General features: G+C 42.4%; 1 protein-coding gene across 4 annotated transcripts in view; it reads left to right on the top strand.

The window, feature by feature from the left end:
- INO80 (INO80 complex ATPase subunit) overlaps positions 1-21,145 on the top strand; it is a 120,747-nt gene extending 99,602 nt beyond the window's left edge. For all 4 annotated transcript variants that reach the window (XM_036259610.1, XM_036259606.1, XM_036259621.1 and 1 more), the window contains 8 exons: positions 5,376-5,448; positions 11,036-11,194; positions 11,969-12,071; positions 13,115-13,203; positions 15,864-16,019; positions 16,323-16,482; positions 17,280-17,495; positions 19,581-21,145. In XM_036259610.1, the coding sequence (XP_036115503.1) occupies positions 5,376-5,448; positions 11,036-11,194; positions 11,969-12,071; positions 13,115-13,203; positions 15,864-16,019; positions 16,323-16,482; positions 17,280-17,495; positions 19,581-19,798 (1,174 nt within the window). In that variant the 3' untranslated portion in view covers positions 19,799-21,145. The remainder of the gene's footprint in view (positions 1-5,375; positions 5,449-11,035; positions 11,195-11,968; positions 12,072-13,114; positions 13,204-15,863; positions 16,020-16,322; positions 16,483-17,279; positions 17,496-19,580) is intronic.

The raw sequence follows: 21,145 nt of genomic DNA, 5'->3' as shown, positions 1-21,145 counted from the left end.
GTGAATGAGCCCAGCCATTGTTGCTCATTGGTTGACTGTTGACCCATGCACCAAGAGGTTACCAGTTTGATTCCCAGTCAGGGCACATGCCCAGGTTGTGGAATCAATCCCCAGTGGGGGGCATGCAGGAGATAGCCAGTCGATGTTCTCTTGTTCTCTCTCATTGATGTTTCTCTCTCTCTTCTCCCTCTCCCTTCCTTTCTCTAAAATAAATTTTTTAAAAAATGGTGAATGAATGCCCTGGACAGTTTGGCTCATCGGTAAAAGTGATGGCTTGCAGACATGTGAGAGGCAACCAGTCAGTGTGTCTCCCTCACATCGATGTTTCTCTCTCACTCGCCCTCCCTTCCTGCCACTCTATCTAAAATTCAGTGGAAAAATATTCTCAGGAGAGGATTAACAAAAATTTAAAAAATAAAAATGATGAGTGAATATCTTTTTATACAGCTTTGTCACCTTTTTAGATTAATATAGATTCAAATAAGGTAAATCACTGAGTGAAGGGATTTGAACATTTAAGACTGTGCATGTTGTCATATTGCTTTGTAGAAATTTCTGATTTAGATTTCAACCAGAGCTGTAGTATGTTGCCTTCTAATGATTCGGGTTTTTGAGTTGTAGAGCTACAGCTGTTCTTCTAGCTGACCCAATTCCCAGAAAACTAGACTACAATTTTAGAGCTCAGTGTATTTTAGTGACCTTTCATTTATTTATTTTTTATCCTCACCTGAGAGCATTTATCTTCAGATAGAGCAAGAGAGAGAGAGAACCATCAATGTGAGAGAGAGACATTCAACTGGTTGCCACCCGCACGACCCCAACCAGGGCTGGGGACAAACCACAACCGAGGTACATGCCCTTAGCAGGAACTGAACCCAGGACTCTCTGGTCCACAGGCCAACGCTCTAACCTCTGAGCAAAACTGACCAGGGCTTTAGTGACCTTTTAATGGAAAAAAGAAACCGTAGATATATCTAATTAATGGCTCCTAAAATCTTTTATTTAACTTGTGAAGCAATTATTTGGGCAATCCCAATAGCACACAATAGTTTTGAAAAGCTTAGTTCTAAAAGAAGGGCATTTTCACCATTAAATTGTATTATTATTTACTACTAAATATCTTATTCTGCATAACTTTTCTGGGAATCCTTACTTGAGCTTCCAAAGCCTACAGCTTAGAATTACTTAGAGAATTACAGTGAGATTTTTTGAAATAAAGAAATAAATATATATATATACATATATATGTGTTTGTGTGTGTATTTTTTTTTTTTTTTAAGTAGTGAGGTTTTTTTAGAGTCAATATTTGAATACCTATCACTTTAACACCCTGTATCTATTGTTAGGCAAACTGAAAAAACAGACTAACATCTCCTTCCCTCCCTACATTATGAGCTAGATAGATTATGAGAGTTGGGATTATGGCTAAAAAGCAATCTGCTATGTCTCCTGTATAGAAACGAACTGTGCCAATGCTGACCAGAAGCTTACCAGGCAGACCTCTCCAGATGGGGGAAAAGTTCTCAACTTATAAATTTGAGTGGCTGCAGTAGGCCAATATAGGCCAATATAGAGAAATCGACAGGTGTTTTTGAAAACAAAAAAAGCATGCCTTGCCAAATATTTTCGTTATTGTTAATGAAAAGACATCAAAAGAAAAAAACTGTAGTTTCAACTGGAAAGCCCTGTGGCTCAAAGGTCAGCCAGAGTAAACAAGAACTCCTATAAAAAGCCATTTACATTCCCTTCATACAAGATTTATTTATGAGGGATCCTTCCAGGAAAGAGTCTGACTGAGACTAAAGACTGTTTGGCCAGGATGTCCTGACTGGGCAACATTCAGAACATGTGACCAGTGCGTGATCCCAGAAGCCATTCACAAGGTCTTTGCTCTGGGGTGCCTTGGCCTTGGCTTCACTTCTTCCTACCCTGTGACATTTACCAATTGAATCCCCTCAATTATCTGACCACTCAGGGTGGGACTTTGGAAAACATGAGAAAAAGCAAGTGTACTGTGAATTTTTCTTTCTTGGTGAGAGTGTTGTAGAGCTCCAGTGTTGTCTGTGTTTCTTGTTCAGCAAGTCTTTGGTTACTGCAGTCACCTACATGCCCAGCACTATTTGGGTGTTTTAGTGCAAAGTGGCCTCAGTGGATCATTAACTAAAGAAGAATAAAAATGTGACCTAAGCATGTCTTTGTGGCATGATTTCATAGACCACCTGGAAGCCTGGTCTCTGAATGCCTGTTCCATCACAGATCCTGTATTGGGTTTCCTTTTCAGTCCCCTAGAGGGCACCCAAACCATCATGTTGCCTTTATTTTTGCTCATTTATTTTTACCTAGGTTCCTTTCACTAGTGTTGTTTTCTATGTATAGTCCTGCTTATAAGTGATTACCAGATCTGGGGGGGGGTCTTACCTCTCTACTGTCCTGACTATGGAAAGGACTCGTTTTTCTACCTTTTATTGTAGTTACCAACTCCACTCTACCTCCCTCCCTGTCTCACTGCTGTTTCCCAGCCCCCACCCAAGCTCAGGTTCTGGACTTCCTTCTGAATTATCAAAAATGTTCTAGCCATTGGGTGTGACTCCCATCAGCTCTCACACAAGTATCAGAGAGAAGCCTCTGACCCCTGACTCCACCTCTGTACCCACCAAAGCAGGGGAGAAAGAGATGTATGGGGAAGAACAATTTTCTCAGGGCCAGAGTGGGAAGGATTATTTTATAGAGATTAGAACGACCTAAAAAGCTCAAGTTTTGTTTGAAGACTTACTGTGATTAAGTATTCTCCTATGGGCTGTGAGGTATCAAGCTTCCATTTACATCATCCTATATCTATGGAAAAAATGTTTTTACAAACTGGCAGGTGCCTTTTAACTTTTTGATTTGCCCTGTATTATTTAACCATAAAAGATGACATCTTAGCCCTGGCCAATTTGGCTCAGCGGTTAGAGCGTCGGCCTGCGGTCCAGAGAGACCCTGGTTCGGTTCCCGCTAAGGGCATGTACCTCAGTTGCAGTTTGTCCCCAGCCCTGGTTGGGTTGTGTGGGTGGCAGCCACTCGATGTGTCCCTTTCACGTTGATGTTTCTCTCTCTCTCTCTCTTTCTCTCTTTCCCTCCCACTCTATCTGAACAAAAAATGGAAAAATGTTCTCGGGTGAGGATTAAAAAAAAAAGATGACATCTTATAAATTATATAAATAAAATTATGAAATATTAAGCTTCATGGTAAAATTCAAGGATAAACTAGTAGAAATTTCATAAGAGTGTAAGAGCTTTTGGAATCATGTCCTACAAGGGGCCTCCAAATATGCTGTGTTGTCCATGTGTGCCTCTAAGAAAGTCGTATTTAATTGAATGCAGATAATGGACAGAGTTTATACTAGGACCTATTCAGCTTAGTGATTAACCAGGATGCTTATTTCAAAATACCTCCTCTGATATTCATATTTGTGCTTGCTATGTCATCAGTTTGTCACTTCAACTGTATTCAGAGCATCTCTATTTTATATCCTGTTAAACCTACAACAGTCAAGTGACTTTATCACGGAAAAACAGCATCAAGGGGTGAAAGCATCTTTATGTCAGTGTGTTTACAGTTTTTTTACTTGAATCCACAGAATAAAATTCACTTTACATTGGGGTTTAATATCTGTATACCATCTGAAATATTACAAAACAGTACTTTTTCTATAACCAGTGATGATATATTATAATATTTTCCAATCTGTTCTATTTCTTTCTTTAAATTATTTCTTCTTTTTTCTTTTAATCCTCACCTGAGGGTATTTTTCTATTTATCTTTAGATAGAGTGGAAGGGAGAGAGAAAAACAGAGGTGTGAGAGGGACACATCAACTGGTGGCTTCCCACACGACCCTGACCAGGGCGGGGACAAACCACAACCAAAGTTCGTGCCCTTGGCCAGAATTGAACCCGCGACTCATTGGTCAGCGGTCCAGTGCTCTACCACTGAGCCAAACTGGCCGGGGCTAAATTATTTCTTTAATACAGTTCAGATCTGCCAGACTGATTTCGTGACCAATGATAGATGTGACTTGCAATTCGAATAACACCAATCTAAATATACCACCAGTTGTATTTCTCATTATAGTAATGAAGAAAAGGGATTAGCAGCTTGATTTAGAGGGCAGTAAAGTTTGCTCCTCAGTGTCATGCAATCCTTTAGAAATGTTCTAGAAAATAACATCGGTGGCAGGAATGTGAAAATGCAAGATAAGCCCTGGCCGGTTTGGTTCAGTGGTTAGAGCTCGACCCGCCAACAAGAGTTCGATTCCCAGTCAAGAGCACTTACATGTCTGGGTTACAGGTTCTATACCTGGCCCCTGTTGGGGTCATGTGTGAGGAAACCAGTCAATGTGTCTCTCTCACATCAGTGTTTCTCTCTCTCCTTGCCCCTCTTCCACTCTGTCTAAAAAATCAATTAAAAAATATCTTTGGGTGAGGACTAACCAAAAAAAGAAAGAAAGAAAATGTAAGATAATTTTAAAATATGTTTATGTTATGTGTAAGAACTGGGTTCAGACTGAGCCCGTAATTGTGTGTGTACATAGATAAATCTTACAGTCAAAGCCTGCTTTTTGTGATGTGGCATGGCCTTGTTCCTAGAAGATATTCAGTAAATATTTGTTGCCTGAATGGATGACAGTAGCACCTACTATTTTATTTGTAATTCTGGGTTTCTCTAAAATGACATAAAATGTAAAGGGAAACTAAAAACTTTCTTTGATCATTACTTTGTAAGGGCTATGTTGTCATTCATCAAAAAGTACTTTAGTTTCCAGCCTGTTTTAATGGACTGATCCTAAGTTCAACTTAATATATACATAGAAGTCTTGACCTGGGTCTTAGTCCTGGAAACTTGGGTCATTTTTCTGGGACTGACTTTCTTCATTTGAAAATAAGCGGAATTATAATTAGTACTCAGAGTACTCGAAGTTAGGATTCCTGGGGGAAACACCAGAAAATACTCAATTATTTGTCTCCTCTCTATGAACTATGAAAGGTTTGACTTGTTAAAAATATGACTGTTACGTATAGAGAAAGGCCTCTACTTCCCTGATAACATATTTTTCTGTTATATTTGCTACGTTGTTTATAACTCTATTGCCTATTAGTCAGTATTAGTGGGCAGTAAAAGTATATTTGCAAATTGGAAGATGATAGCCATGTTTTGATCTTAGCAACAGAGCACCTTTCTACAATGTGTCAAAGAAATGGTAGATCAGACCTGGATAGCCACCAAAACTCTTTCTAGCCCTAGATGTTGTTCTGTATTCAGAAATTCCTCTCTTATACCACATGCCATTTTTCTTTTTCAGTTTTCCTCTTAACATGTCCCCCTCTCTTCTGCAGGAATGACATCTTTGTGTTCCTGCTAAGCACACGAGCTGGAGGACTGGGTATCAATCTCACTGCTGCAGATACAGTAAGTCGTGAGAGCACAATACATCGGATATGCAGGTTTTCTACTATCAATATGTCATTCAGTTGGTATTACCCTTTACTTTGTGTCACAAACTTTTTATTTCTTTGTCTTCAATTATGTTAATGACAATAGTCATGCTTTGTTTGGAACTGGCACATTTTAGCTTTCCTTTGGACTTTTCTATCCATTCTTTTGGAATAAATTTCTTACACATTCATTGAACAAATATTTGATGAATGTCTATTGTGTGTCTGATACCGTTCTAAACACTTGGAGTATATCAGTGAATAAAGAGACTGAAAAGAAAGCAGTCAAGTCAACCAGGAGCTATAACTGAACAAATCAAGGATTGTTTTATTACTCTTTTTTTTAAAATTACGCTTATGCTTTATTTCATCATAGGAAAAACTCATATTTTTGTATCCCAAACCTCAAAAGGTGGTGGTGGGAGAGCAATGAAATTAGTAATTTAAAAAATAAATAAGCCCTGGCCAGTTTGGCTCAGTGGTTGGAACGTTGGCCTGTGGACCAGAGAGTCCTGGATTCGGTTCCCACTAGGGGCATGTACCAAAAATAAATAAATAATAAAAAATAAAATAAAAAAGATATTTCATCAAATGATCTATTCTTTCATATCCAGTCTCCTTGGAGGAATACTTCAGCATCTGAAAGGGAGAAGAAAAGAACATTCCTTTTGAATCTCAGAGTTATTCCGAAGATTCAAATATATTTAATAACAATTTCAGTAATCTTGAGACATAAAAATGCATAAATCAGAAATTGTTTTGTAGAAGGCATGCCTCTAAAAATGTTGCTTTATGTGGCTGTTGTGGAGCCTCTATGAAATACAGAGCATCAAAATTCCCACAACTATAAGGAGGATGCAAACTCTGGAGGGTCATAGAGAAGTGCCCTGGCCGGTTTGGCTCAGCGGTTGGAGCGTCAGCCTGCGGACCAGAGAGTCCCAGGTTCGGTTCCTGCTAGGGGCACGTACCAAAAATAAAAAGGGTGGAGAGGCTTAAATAGACACATAGCAGCAGAGCTGGAACTAGACCCCATATTTCCCAGTCTCACTCCTAGGCTGTGTCCACCCTTTCTTTTTATTCAGTACTGCACCGTAGAACTGCCTACTTTCAAGAATGAAAAACAGATTCTGTAACATCGATAACTAGAATACCAACCATAGGATTCAGCTATACCTTTGTTAGCATCTAAACCTTTTCATCCAATTAACCAGGTTGGCACAGGGCTCTCGGGCCTGAGGACTACTGGAGCATAGCTAGCTAGGTAGATTCTGTATGTGTATATCATCAACCTCAATCATCTTAAGGGAAGGTTGTCATTGGTGGTAGGTGCTGTTCTTACGGGTTTTCTGGTATGGTGACTCACTTGGTGCCATATTGGATAGCAGAAACTTGGCTTTCTCTTTGTCCCTTGCTTTTCTATAAGCATTTCATACCAACTTAGTCACATTTTCAGGGTGAGTACAAGATTCATTCCTTTCTCCTAACTGATCCTTTGGACTCCAGTCTCAGGCCTGAGCATTATACCTACTCTGTTTGTTTATACTCTTCTTTACAACCATGCTACTGTCTTAACTAAAACTCTTCAGGGAGTCTCCATCATTTACAAGATAAAGTATGAGCTTCTTTACATGGCATACAAGGTTCTTCATTTTGTGGCTTTTATCACCCCTTCCAGCCTAATTGTCAGACTACTTCTCCTTCTGAAATTTATGTTAAACAGAAGTAATGACTGACTTGTAGTTTTCCTGAACACACCATCCTTTATTACACTATTGCATAAACTGTTCACTCTGCATAGATTATTCTTCTTCCACTTGGTAAACTTCAGAACCTCATTTTTGATGAGGGGTTGTTGTGTTATATGGGGTAGTAACGCTTCTCTAGTAAGGTGACGTTTGAGCCAAGATCTGAAGAAAGTGAGGAAGTGAGCCAAGTATATATCTGGCAGAAAGAAGAGCATTCCAGGCAGTGAAGATAAATGCAAAGCCCTGAGGTGAGAACATGCTTGGCATAATCAGGCAACAGCAAGCAGCCCTACGTAAGTGGAACAGAATGAATAAGGGGGAGAGTGGTGTGAAATAAGTGTTGCAGAAGCAGATCATGAAGGGCTTAATAGGCCATGGTATGGATTTTGAGATCGGAGACCACTGGAAGAATTCAGACAGAGATCTAACATCATTTGGCTTGGGGAGAACTGTGGGGAGAAAGGTAGAAGCAAGAAGTTCAGTTAGAAGTTAGACACAGGTGATGGTGACTTGGACAAGGATTGAAGCAGCAAAGGTGCTGAGAAGTAATTGGAGTCTGCATGTATTTTGAAGGCACAGCCAATGGAGTTTGCTGCTAGATTGGAGGTATGAAGGAGAACTCCAAGGTGTTTGACCTGAGCAGCTGAAATGGAGATACCATTTACTGATTAAGCGGAATGTTTGGGGGATGGGTTTGATTGGGGGACTCGAAAGTTTGGTTTGGGGTGGGTTAAGTTCAACATTTTTAGCAGACACTAAGTGGCAGTGTCACCCAGGCAACAGGGTCTGGAATTCAGAAGAAAGATTGGGGCTGAAGATGTATTTGGGATCAGAGATGATCATGAGCTGGATAAGTTTATTTAATCAAAAAGTATTTTCCTTCGCAGCCTGCCTATTTCAGGTTTGGTCTATGATTTCTTAAGGAGTAAGTTCCCCTAGTCATTCAATTGAATGGTCAAAAATAAGCAGGTTTTGAGAGGGGAATCTGCATCATGCTTCCAGTGTTCACATAATTTGCCTTGTGGGGGTAAGAGCTGCCAGCCACAAAGAACCAAAATAGGCCCTTAACCCATAGTTAGAGGAGTAGAAATAGGAATTCCCTTTTCATCCTGGGGGCTAAATAGAGGCTCTGAATATTCTGAGTTCTCAATTCCAAAATAATTTACATTAATTTTGAAGGGAGGGCTTGGGGATTCACTTGTAAATTAAAACCTTCTGGAATACTCCTCAGAAAAATGAGACCACAGATTGAAATGAATTCCTAGGTTATGCTTTGTGTGAAGTCAGGTTATACTTTCTGTGTGTATTATTAGAGAAACAATAGGCTTAACTGCTTGCCTGGCGTTTTTCCTTTGTCCTGAGATTTATTTAGCTTTGGAAGATCCTCAGAACCATTTATGGACAAGGAAGAGAGGTTAGTCAGCCTAAAATGTCAGGAAAAACTCAATCTCTTATGATTGAGAATGCATATATAAACATGTATTTATAAACAGTGGGACTCTGGCCCACTGTTAGTAAGAACATGATTTTAGCATGTGATTAATGGCAGCTGCCCCTTACTGTTTGTGTATTCTTCCTGAAGTAGGGATCTCTTTGCATTGACTCTTTAGCCAGGGGTTGTTTTAATATGCATTATTTGTTTTGTTTCTGTGTCAGACGTGTTTTAAATGCTTATGTGTAGGGAGAAGATGAGGAGCTTTTCTCCCTTGGTAGCAATGTGAGAAGTCTTTTGTCCCCTGAGACAACCTAGGACAGCTTTCAGCCCTCCCAAGGGACTGAACTTCCACCCCTTCTCTTAATGGGGTGTGGGGGGGGGGGTTCCACCCTCCAAGTGTTGGTCCATCTTTTTCTGGTTCCTCTTGAAATTTTTTGTTTTCCATTTCAGTTTGTTCATCCCCTGAAACTATTTCTCATTGACCTGTATAGCTAGGTGCCTCCACCTCATCTCAACTCTCACCTTTCCTTGTCATTCCTGTCCAGTGTGGTGTTTACAACTTCTCGAAAGCTACTGCCTATTAATATATTTCCCCTTAGTCATTGCTGGGCCACGCTTTGTGGATTGACTAGCTTTAGTCTCTCCTAAATAAGTCAGCTGTTCTGATCCTTTTGTTGTTATTTGTTTTTCTCTAGAATGTCTCAGTTCCATACATCTGATTACCAAATAGAGGTGTCTTCTCTGTCCCACTGTGATGAGCAATGTCTCCTGGATTTCCCATCCCCACCCCGAGTTCATGTCATGGTTGATTCAGTGTTCATTTTATTGTCAAATTAGATAACCATACATCTAGCTTGGTTTTTAGTTCTTATTCTTCTTTTAATTTGTTAACTTATACATATTTCATATTCTTTTACCCTGGGCAAGTATTTTTGTGTAAATAGATCTTATTTTAGTCTCTCTTCCTCCTGAATTCCTCACCTATTGTAATCCATTTAAATGACAAATGGCCCCTAAATTTGGGGGGATAGGGGTTGAAGTTAAAATGCAAACCTATCTCCTTAGGCTTTAATCTTCTTACTGTTTATGAGCTCAAAAGAACCCAAGTTGAATCAGATTTGGTTGCCACTGGGACTTCCAGAAAAAAATGTAAATGTTAAGGAAGCACCTATGAAATGATTCATAATATAGAACTCCCCATTCTGAATTGAGCTGAACCATTGCCTCAGGCTTGAACAACTAAAAGTACTATATTTTGGGGTGACATCATCTCTCATTTTCCACATATGTAGTCATTTTATATAAGTTAGGGAAGTAGTGTTTCCCCCCATCCCCTGCCAGTCCAATTGGCGGTCTCCTTTTCATTAACTCTGCCTTTTCTTCCTCTGTTCTCCTTGAAATTTTTAATGGGATTTTCTAGAATTTTGCATATCTTGTTGAAGCTGCAGAATGCCCTGTGGTCAGGTTTGCTATGCTTCTCTTCAAGTGACAAGCATTGTGCACTTAAAAATCCAGGTCTGTGGACACTGGGTTAACAGTAAGTTTTCACAATGATTTATTTCTTTGGCAGGCAGTTTATAATTTTCTCCTCAAGAATTCTAACCTATACTAAAAATTGAGGGATTATACCTCATATAGAAGCAAGACAAAGGGAGAGCCTGAAAATATCAAGAAAGCCTGTCTATTTCTTACCAAGGCAGGCCTAGTGTTAAAGAGAAGGCTTTCACATTCCCCACATCCTAGGCCTACCGCTTACTTAAGCTGTGTAATCTTGGATAAATTCTCTAATTCCTCTGTACCTCAGTTTCCTTATCTATAAAATGGGGTCTTAATATAGTACTTAAATATAGTGATTATGGAATTTAAGTGAGTGACTACAGATAAAGCAACTAGAACAATGACTGGCAAATAGTAGGCACTAAGTGTTAACTATTAATATTGCTGCTCCTCTTTTTTAAAAAATATATCTGTATTGATTTTAGAGAGAAAGGAAGAGGGAGAGAGCTATAACATCTCTATGAGAGAGAAACATCCATAGGCTGCCTCCTCTACTGGGGATTGAGCCCAAATCCCTGGTATCTTGGCATGTGCCCTGACCAGGAATCAAACCAGTGACCCCTTGGTGCATGAGACAACGCTCAACCAACTGAACCAGTGGTACCACACTGGCGGGGTACCACTCCCTCTTTTTAAATGAAAATCCTGAAAAAAGCCCAGACTGGATTGGTTTTATAAATGGATACATGCTCATCTTAATGTTACAGGAAAAAATCTGGTATCAAACTATTGCAAAGAGATTAGTGGCTGGGTTACTCTCAGAATTCCTGGTTCTGTGCTGTGAGTGCCATAGTGTTTGCTGTATTCTTGTCCTATCTGTGCAGGTGATTTTTTATGATAGCGACTGGAACCCCACTGTGGACCAGCAGGCCATGGACAGAGCCCATCGCTTGGGGCAAACAAAGCAGGTTACTGTGTACCGGCTCATCTGTAAAGGCACCATTGAAGAACGCATTCTACAGAGGGCCAAGGAGAAGAGTGAGGTAAGCACGAGGCAAAGGAAGTACTATACTGGTGAAGAAAATAGAAAGTTCAACCACATTGACTAGACTAAGAATCTCTTCCCTTTTGTTGGTCTGAATGGAAAATAAAATCAGGGGAAAAAGAAGAAAAGAAAATCAGGTCCTATACTATAGTAATCTCTACTACCCCGGCTATTTCTCAGTTGTTTTCTACCAAAATGGTGTTTACAGCCTAGATCTGGCTATATTGTTCATGTTGAGATGAAACCAGTCATGGCCCTTGTGTTTGACATACTTTCACATTCAGGGAAGAAGGAATAATATTTGAACTCTTATCCTAGTATTCTCAATTTGATCAGCCTCTGAATTATATGACAAATCTGCTAATTTCCAAACAAAGTATTATTTTGGGGTTTTTTTTTTCCATCTTGATTTGGTATTATTGTATCTTTTAGCTATCAGTTGCCCCAAGCAAAGTTCTTATTGTGCTTTCTGTTAGAAATGGAATAAATAATCTTTGGAGGTTTGCCATTATGGAATGGATGCCTGGTTGTGACTTTTTTTTTTTTATGAGAGGGAGAGACAGAGAGATAGAAACCTTGATGAGAGAGAGAAGCATCAGCATTGATTGGCTGCCTCTTGCATACACTCACCCCTACTGGAGTTCAAGCCCACAACCCCAGGCATGTGCCCTGGAATCGAACCAGTGACCTCCCATTGCATAGACTGAGACTCAGCCACTGAGCCACACCAGCCGGGTGCCTGGTTGTGACATTTTGATCTGTTTTTGTATAGATTCAGCGGATGGTGATTTCTGGTGGGAACTTCAAACCAGATACGTTGAAACCCAAAGAGGTGGTTAGTCTTCTTCTAGACGATGAAGAATTGGAGAAGAAACGTATGTACTCTAAATTTCTCATTAATGCTCTGTCCTCCCTACAAAAGATGTTTCTTTGGCCCCATGCATCTAAAAATGGAAGAGGCCCTTGGCTGTGTACCAAGGGTAGGCAAAGCCAAAGACTGTATTTGGGGAGAAAGATTTTTATGTTAATATTTTATATTAAAACCAAAATAAAGACATGTTATGGAGTAGGAGATAAAATTCACACACACACATATATATTTTTAAATACATTTTTATTGATTTTTTTAGAGAAGAAGGAAGAGAGATAGAAATATTGATGTGAGAGAGAAACATCGAATGGCTGCCTCCTGTACGCCCCTTACTGGGAATTGAGCCCACAACCTGGTCATGTGCCCTGACCAGGAGTCGAACCGGGACCTCTCAGTCATGGGACAGTGCTCAATCCATTGAGCTACATCAGCCAGACGTAAATTCACATATTTTTTTTAAGTAATATGACTTCAAATAAATTTGCACCGGGAAGGCTATATTCCTAGACAGTTCAGTGGTAATAAATCACTCTGTTCAGAGAAATCTTTTTATGGAGAAGATGGAGAAGCACACTGCTGTAACATATAAACTATTCTCCCATATATTTCTGGCTTTTGAGAACAGTGGGTTTCAGACTCACCTTGTACGCCTCTGAGGACTTGCACAGAATCACACGATGAAGCTCCTTTCTTATGTGCTTACATTTGCTACCACCTCCTAAAAACTTCCAGGGACTCAAAACCACACTTGATCTGTGTAATGCAGAGCTATTGAAAGGCTGAAAAGAAAAGGAAAAAAAATAAAGGCAAGGAAAGGCCCACTGTAATTAAACTGAATCGTGGTTTGAACCAAAAACTGTTAAGAATCCAAGAACTTCTATTCCTTCTCCAAGTCAGAAAACCATAGGTTATCTGCCTTGGATAGATAGAAGTCATACTTTGGAATATAAATATCAAAAGATATATATATGGTCACTTTAATTTCAAAGAATGAGGATTATGATTGCCCCAGATACCTCCTCAGATCTTTTTTCTTCTTCTTGATAGTAAGATTGCGGCAAGAAGAGAAACGGCAACAGGAGGAAACCAACCGAGTCAAAGAGCGCAAGCGCAAGCGGGAAAAGTATGCTGAGAAGGTATCTCAAGCTTGGGGGGCAGTTTGGTACTTAAAGAAAAGGCTTCAGAGTACATGGCTTGTTGTCTTGGCTACTAGTTGATTATCCAGCTCCAGCTGTGTGTGATATATAGCAGTTTCGTGCTTATTGACCTTTGATCAGGAGACATGATGCAGCCTTGGTAGACCTGTGCTCCCCACACAAACCCACCCTATCTGTGGTCACCTGTAATTATGGAAATCATTTGTTGGGATGATACATGTCATACGGCTAATGTGGGTAAGAAGATGGCTGCATTTGTATTATTCCACAGAATCTTAGAAAAGGCTTAAGAGGTCATTAAATCCCTACATGATTCTGCTAGTGTACCACTCAGTGTCTTCTATCACTGGAAAAATGAATCTCTGGCCAGTCTAGTCTGTGCGTCTCTTTCTCCATTTTATGCCAAGGATTTGAACTGGGTGGGTTGTTTTTTTTTTTTTTGTCTCCCTTCTGACATTCCTACTTGAACCCACCAGGCTAACTGCAAAGTGGGATTTGGTACCCCTACATTTTTTCTTGTCTTACCATTTCTACTAAAATGTTTTACAGTCTTCCCTCGCCACTTCGCACTTCGACTTTCACGGCGGCTTCACTCTATCGCGGTTTTTTCTAGTATAGTATAGCATAGTATTGGAAAAACCACATAGGGTGAAGCCGTGAGAGTCGAAGCGCGAAGTGCGGGGATGACTATATATAAATAAAGAATCCTACTTCGCGGAAATTCATTTATTGTGGTAGAGTCTGGAACTGATTAATTGCGATAAAGGAGGGCCAACTGTATCAGTAATCCTTATCTCTGGTCCTCATTGACATGTAAATTGGAAGTGAGGTCTTCTACACTTACTCTTATTTCGGGAGTTAGTCCATTAGTTCAAACTAGTTTCCCAGACTTAACGTCCAAAGACTGTTGATTTGGAACCACTTTACTACCTTCTACTAGGGTATTATTTTGGTGGGTTTGGCTTACCTTTGGGTTGTACTGCCCTTCTCATCTTCCCTAGCCTTGGTTTGGCCCCCGCTCTTGAACACATTAGCTGCCTGAGTTTCAAGCATCTCTATAGCTCTGGGTTTTGGAGTCTGATAATTGCATGTGCCTCCTTGGACTGTTTGGTTTATCTGAAGCATATTGTCTGGCCACATGTAAAATTGGTTGTTCTAAGTAGAGGTTGGCTGCTTCTCCTTACCCACGTTTGTATTGGATCTGTGTCCCTTAGCCCATACGACCTTTATGGTCAGCAGCTTAGGAGCCTGTGTATGTTATATGATCATCTTCCTGTAGATATACTAGCTTTTTCTATTGTAAAATCCATACCCTTAGTTGTACCTTCTGCTAAACAGAACTGTTTCTAGCCTAAAGGATGCCCCTGGTACCCACTATAGTTATAAACCTGAGAAGTCCCAGGAATTAAGGATCATGTTCCTTTTAGCCTGGGCTGCCATCTCTACCCAGTTCCTCAAATTCTCTTTTATGACTTCATCCTCAAATCTCTAACCCATTACTTAGTACTATTTAGAATTAAATAGCTTTAATATTCAGAAACAGTATCAAAGGAGAAAAGATGTTTTCTCATACAGGGTTTGCATCAGATGCCATCCCTACTCTGAATGTTTCAGACAAATACCCAGGGACAGTATAAACTACACAAAGATGTACCATATTAACTCTAATGTAGGTGTAGAAACAAAGGCAGTTAAGTACAGTAGGTGGGTATGATTCCCAGAGTTTTCTAAGCACATTGTGTGATTGATTCCAGGTCCCTAATCTGTGAAAAAGCCCTACTGAACTTCCTAGAACTGCTAAATGTAGCTTCTTCACTCAGTCCTTAAGCTTTTACCTGTAAATTGAGAAAATAATTTTTTTAAATGATGAAAACTACCCTGGTCAGTGTGGCTCAGTTGGTATTGTGTCATCCTGTGTACCAAAAGGTTGTTGGTTTGATTCCTGGTCAGGGCACATGCCTGGGTTGCAGGCTCAATCCCTGTTAGATAACGTGCAGGATTTTTAAAAAAGGCAGAGCCCTGGCCGGTTTGGCTCAGCGGTTAGAGCATCAGCCCATGGACCGGAGAGTCCCGGGTTCAGTTTCTGCTAGGGGCATGTACCTTGTTTGCAGTTTGTCCCCGCCCTGGTTGGGGTTGTGTGGGTGGTGGCCAGTCGGTGTGGCTCTCTCACATCGATGTTTTTCTCTTCCTCCCTCTCTCCCTCCTGCTCTATCTGAAGATAGGTGCAAAGGTGTCCTCGGGTGAGGATAAAAAAAAGAAGGCCAGAGTAAAAACAGATGTGCAGAAAATATACTAAAGGCATTAACCCTCCCCCTGTGGAATGCATCACAGCAACCCTGATAAATATGCAGGTTGGAAGCACCAGAAGCTGGCCGTACCTTTTGCCCCATTAAGGATTAGGCTTGGTGCAGCTTTAGTTCAGTGTGACTGGTCCACCTTTCAACTCTGTATTATTGTGGCAGAATATACACGAATTCTCATTAAGCCATCCCTTTCCCCCTTCCTTAGGAGTTTTTTTCCTTAAAAATACACTAATTGTAAAAAATGAAACATAGAAGCTTACAAAGTCAAATTTCTATCATCACTTGCTTTCCTGACCCCATGCTTCAATCCATATTTCTTGTTTTGTGTGTTCTCAGAAAAAAAAGGAAGATGAATTGGATGGAAAAAGGAGAAAGGAGGGTGTGAACTTGGTGATCCCATTTGTTCCCTCAGCTGATAACTCCAACCTCTCTGCTGATGGGGACGACTCCTTCATTAGCGTGGACTCAGCCATGCCCAGCCCTTTCAGTGAGGTAAGGCTCCTTTTAGATGCCTTCATTGCAGCAGGGGGCTGTTCTGACCTTCTAGCCTTTGCTTCTCCTGGGGCCCTCCTGCCTTTTAGAAGATGGTTGCATGTGAAATCCATAAAGAAAAAAGCAAATAAGGACAGGCTGGCTTCTCTGGAGTCAAGGCAGGGGATCTATCCCTCAGGAGTGAAGCCAGGCAGGAGAGAGATATAGTGGCAAGACCTGAGAAACATGCCCTCACATAGAGGTACTAGGGCTGTGGGCTGTGGGCACAGGGAGTAGTGGTGATTTCAACCCTTCCTCCTCTAGATTTCCATCAGCAGTGAGCTGCACACCGGCTCCATTCCACCCGATGAGAGCAGCAGTGACATGCTGGTCATCGTGGATGACCCAGCCTCTTCAGCCCCTCAGTCTCGAGCCACCAACTCTCCCGCTTCCATAACAGGCTCTGTCTCAGACACCGTGAACGGTAAGTGATGCTGCTGTCTGGTACAACCTGGACCTGGTCCAGTGCCTCAAGAAATGCGTTGGTTTAGTTGTGGAATGAGGTCCGGATTCCCTCTAGGATAATGGCATTTTCTACTTTCTTTAAGGAATGGAGCAAAAAGAATTTGTAGCCCTGGCCAGTTTGGCTCAGCGGTTGAGTGTCAGCCTGCAGACCAGAGAGTCCTGGGTTCGGTTCCTGCTAGGGGCACGTATAACAAAAAAGAAAAAGAAAAGAAAGAATTTGTAGGCTCATTCTTTCATTTGCCCTGTCAAGTAAAAGGGAGCAAAAGAGGTTTAGGTAAAGCAAATTGGAACTTTGTTTTCTAATCATCCCAGGCTTTCATGTTTCACCCTTATTTCTGCTAGTTTAGTCAGTTTCTCTGGGCCTCTCCTCACTTTGTCCTGTGGGGCCCGGTGTTCTGCTGTTTCTTGAGGAGCTCTAGGGTTAAACTTAGGAGTAAAAGTTGACTCTCCAAGGCAGGGGCACATTGGAGTGTGCAGGTGGGTCTCAGGTAGCCAGTCACTGGGATTCGTTTAGCAACAAATACATTCAAGAAGAGATTCAAGAGTAATGGAACCATTCTTGAGTCAGCCTGTTCTAGCTGTTTAGAGTTCTTACTAACTCTGTGTGACTTGGTGGCCCAGCCATTAAATGAGCACATAGACTTCCCTTGAAGTGCTGAAACAAACACCCTTAGAGCCAGCCTTCCCTATCAGGAGGATTCTGTTCACATATGAAGAGACTGACTTTTTGTCCTCTTGGCCCATTTGTTTCCACAGGAATTTCCATTCAGGAAATGCCAACCGCAGGACGTGGTCATTCAGCCCGAAGCCGAGGCCGCCCCAAAGGTTCAGGAAGCACAGCCAAAGGAACAGCGAAAGGCCGGAGCAGGAAGTCCACTGCGGGCAGTGCTGCCGCCATGGCAGGAGCCAAAGCAGGGGCTGCAGCAGCCTCCGCGGCTGCCTTTGCTGCATACGGGTACAATGTGTCTAAAGGTGCGGAGGCCCAGGGGGCTGTGTGGGCTCCATTCTGGTCAGGGACAATCTGGAGGGTCTATTGAGCACTCTGCCAGGTAGAGCAGGCAGGACGCCTCTAGGCCAGGAAGCTCCTTCCCAGAGCCTATATTGGGTTCTGCTTCTGTATTGAGCAGTCCTGACTCTCCCCTTGTCCTTGTGACTAGTACAGTGCCACCTTCGAGGTGGAAGTAGCTGTGAATAGAGAGAGCTGAATTTCTGGACCATACTACTTAAACAGTCATAATTTTTTCTGCTTTGAAAACTTATGTTTTTCCCGAGACCCATATTTCAGTAGTTACATTTCAGTAGTCTGGGCTAGCATAGGTAACATTTACCCAGCAGTGCGATCCATCACCTGCATTAAGTACCTGCTGTGTGCATAGGAGTATAACACATGGACCCTGCCCTTGAGTATATAATAGAAGTAAGAAGGGGAAGCTGTACGTGGAATAGGTTTAGCAGCAGTACAAGGCAACATAGGTGTGCTGAGTGAAAAAAAGGAAACAAGGCCTTAATCGTGGTTGTAGATCAGGAGGAGGAACCATGGACCTGATGACAAAGTGGCCAGACTTTAATTCAGAAACGAGAAGGGTGAGGAAGGGTTTGGACTGGTGACAGAGTTGGCAGTGACCAAGGCATATTGGGGGTCACCAAGCAAGTCAGTCAGGCTTTGTTGAAGAGGAGCAGTGGGAGTCAAGGTTGCCAAGACATGGCAAGACCTGAGGGGCAAGAGTTTATCAGGGGTTTGACAATGGGCTCTGTAAAGTTTGAGAAGGGAGGCGGCTATTGTGACCATGACCAGTGGAGGGTAGTTCGTTGTAGCAGTGGAATGTAGGACATCCGAGATGGTAGAGGGGGAGCTCTGGTTTACAGGCCTCTCTCCCCATTTAAAACATGGACTTATATTTAGTTCCGTAGGGTTTTTGTAGCAAGTAAGGGCATTATTGAATAGAGAGTGCTCAGTGTTCATTCCCCTTCCTCCTACTACAGGGATGTCAGCTTTCATTTATTTATTTAATAAATGTGAAGATAGCCCTGGCCAGTCTGGCCAAGCGGTTAGAGCGTTGGCCCACAGACCAGAGAGTCCCCGGTTCGGTTCCCGCTAAGGGCATAAACCTCGGTTGCAAATTGTCCCCGACCCCAACTGGGGTCGTGTGGGTGGCGACCAGTCGATGTGTCTCTCACATCAATGTTTCTCTCTCTCTCCCGCTCTATCTGAAGATAAATGCAATCAATCAATCAATAAATAAATAAAATGTGAAGATAACAGCCTAGGCCAGTGTTTAGCCCTCATCACATCTTTGGAAAACAACAGTCTTGCCAGCGGTCAAGGCTGCCATGGCAGGTCTCACCCATCGATGGCCAGAGCATGATAGTCATCAGGCTTTCTCCTGGAGACCCGACCTGAAAAGGGCACAGGAAGGGCAGCGAAGGAGGCAACAAGGTGTGGAGTGTCACAAAAATCAACAAAGGTTGCCCTGGCCAGGTAGCTCAGTTGGTTAGAGCATCTTTCTAATGTACCAAGGTTGTGGGTTCAATCCTCGGTCAGGGCACATACAAGAATCAACCAGTGTCCCTGGCCAGGTGGCTCAGTTGGTTGGAGCATCTTCCGTACACCAAAAGGTTGCGGGTTTGATCCCCAGTCGGAGTATGTGTGGGAGGCAGTTGATTGATGTTTTTCTTTTTCTCTCTCCCTTTCTTAAAAAAAAAAAAATACATTAATGCCCCATAAGTTACAGATCATCCCTTACTCTTGGCTTCCCCACATCATGTAATGTGTGCTTTTTCCTTGAGCACAAAGGTGATGTCTTACTCCCTGTTGATGAGGTGATGTAGAGAGGTCTGGGTAGGTGTTGTATTTCTCTTAAAAAAATGCATCCCTCTTACTGAAAAAAAGAAACAACAGTTGGCAGGAAGAGCAAGTAAATGTGTTAAGAAGAGGTTGGCAGGAAGAGTTCTCCACTACCTCTCCTCCAGCCCAGACTCTAGTAACCAAGGTCAGGCCCTGAGGCAGCTCAGACAAGACTGGTGCTTATACTCTTGTTTTCTTCTCCATCCCCACAGGAATCTCTGCCAGCAGTCCTCTGCAGACATCTATGGTTCGGCCTGCTGGCCTTGCTGACTTTGGACCTTCAAGCGCCTCTTCTCCCTTGAGTTCCCCTTTGAGCAAAGGAAATAATGTTCCTGGGACTCCCAAGAGCCTCCACTTGACCAGCAGCCTAGCCCCAGACTCCCTGGTCCGGAAACAGGGCAAAGGCACCAACTCCTCTGGAGGACGGTAACCACCTGGGCCCTCCAGCTTCCTTCAGCCAAACCATGTGCTAAAGATCTAGCCTGCAAAAGGTCTTTGGATGGCTTGCCCAGTGCAGCATCTTACATCCCAGGTCAGAGGGCAGAAGTGACCAGTTGCAGCAAGTGAAGGACAGGCAGGTGGTTTGTATGAGCACTTTTATCACCTGTGTCTCAAGAAGAGTGCTCTGGGGTTGCCTGTAGGAAGAAGGCTCAAGGACAGGGATCAGCCCCACAGCATCTCAGATGAACTTTATAGCCACGTCTTAAACCTCACACTGGGGAAGGGCCTGACATAGACCCCTGTAGATGCTCAGGCACACTGTCTCCATCCCCATTCAGCTCTGGTCATGTCCCTTGCAAAGGCTCCACAAGTGCTGTGAAGAGCCTTACATGGTGGAAGCTTCCTTTAGGGATGGGATTTCCTACAGGGCTTGGAAGGGAGGAAATCATGTATCTGGCATGCCCAGTCTTTGGGCAGCTGCCCAGATCTCCAAACTCCATTTGTCAGAGTGTCACTGTTGGAGAGAGCAAAAGAAGGGTGAGGGTGACAGGCTAGCGGAAGCATGCCTGGAGGCTGTTGTTTTCCTAGCATTTCCTCCCGTCCTGCATGGTTCACAGCAGTGAACCTTCAGGTCCCACCAGCAACAGTAGCAGCAGCTCCCACCTTGGGACTCCCAGAAGCCAGTCAAGAGATCAGGAGCCACTTCAATCAGCAGGACATCCTCACTGCCCCTCTTACAGACTCCCCTTGCCCTTCCTGAATGCACAGTCTCCCCACCCTTGCCCTTCAGCCCCCTGCTTGGCTGTATGCACTGTCTGTATTGCACTGAGAAAGGAAGGGACAGCAAGAGTGAGGAGGAGAGGATGGAGAGAGGGCAGGCTCAGCACCGACCCTCCCAGCCCCGGCCCCACCAGCCTGAGCTTGCTTCCCTCCGAGAGAGGCAAAGGGGTGGTGTTTGCACGGGAGGTGGTTCTGCCCCCAGCCTGATGTTCCTGGTGGAGCAGGTGCTTCCAGGCGAGACAGCCTCTAATTTGCACACCTGAAAATCGCGGAATTGAGTTTAGATAGATTAATTTTTAAAACTTTTTTTGGGGAGTAGGGGTGGTAGGGGAATCATTTAATTTAAATCATTAAGATTCCCCTGCCCAAACCCAGACTCCTGTGTACAGATGCTATTTAGAGGGAATCAGAAAAATGCCAAGCCTTTTTTCTCTTTGAATGTGCTGTCTATTTTTATAACTGAACTTGTACATATGTATAAAAAGAGACACATCTTTCTTTTACTAACTGGAGAAAAAAATCTTAAATAAAATGGAGTGAGATAATTTTATGTAAA

This window comes from Molossus molossus, unplaced genomic scaffold (assembly GCF_014108415.1).
Source record: "Molossus molossus isolate mMolMol1 unplaced genomic scaffold, mMolMol1.p scaffold_m16_p_1, whole genome shotgun sequence".
Taxonomy (NCBI): domain Eukaryota; kingdom Metazoa; phylum Chordata; class Mammalia; order Chiroptera; family Molossidae; genus Molossus; species Molossus molossus.
The sequence above is the reverse complement of the archived record's forward strand: the minus strand, read 5'-3'. Positions and strand labels throughout refer to the sequence as shown.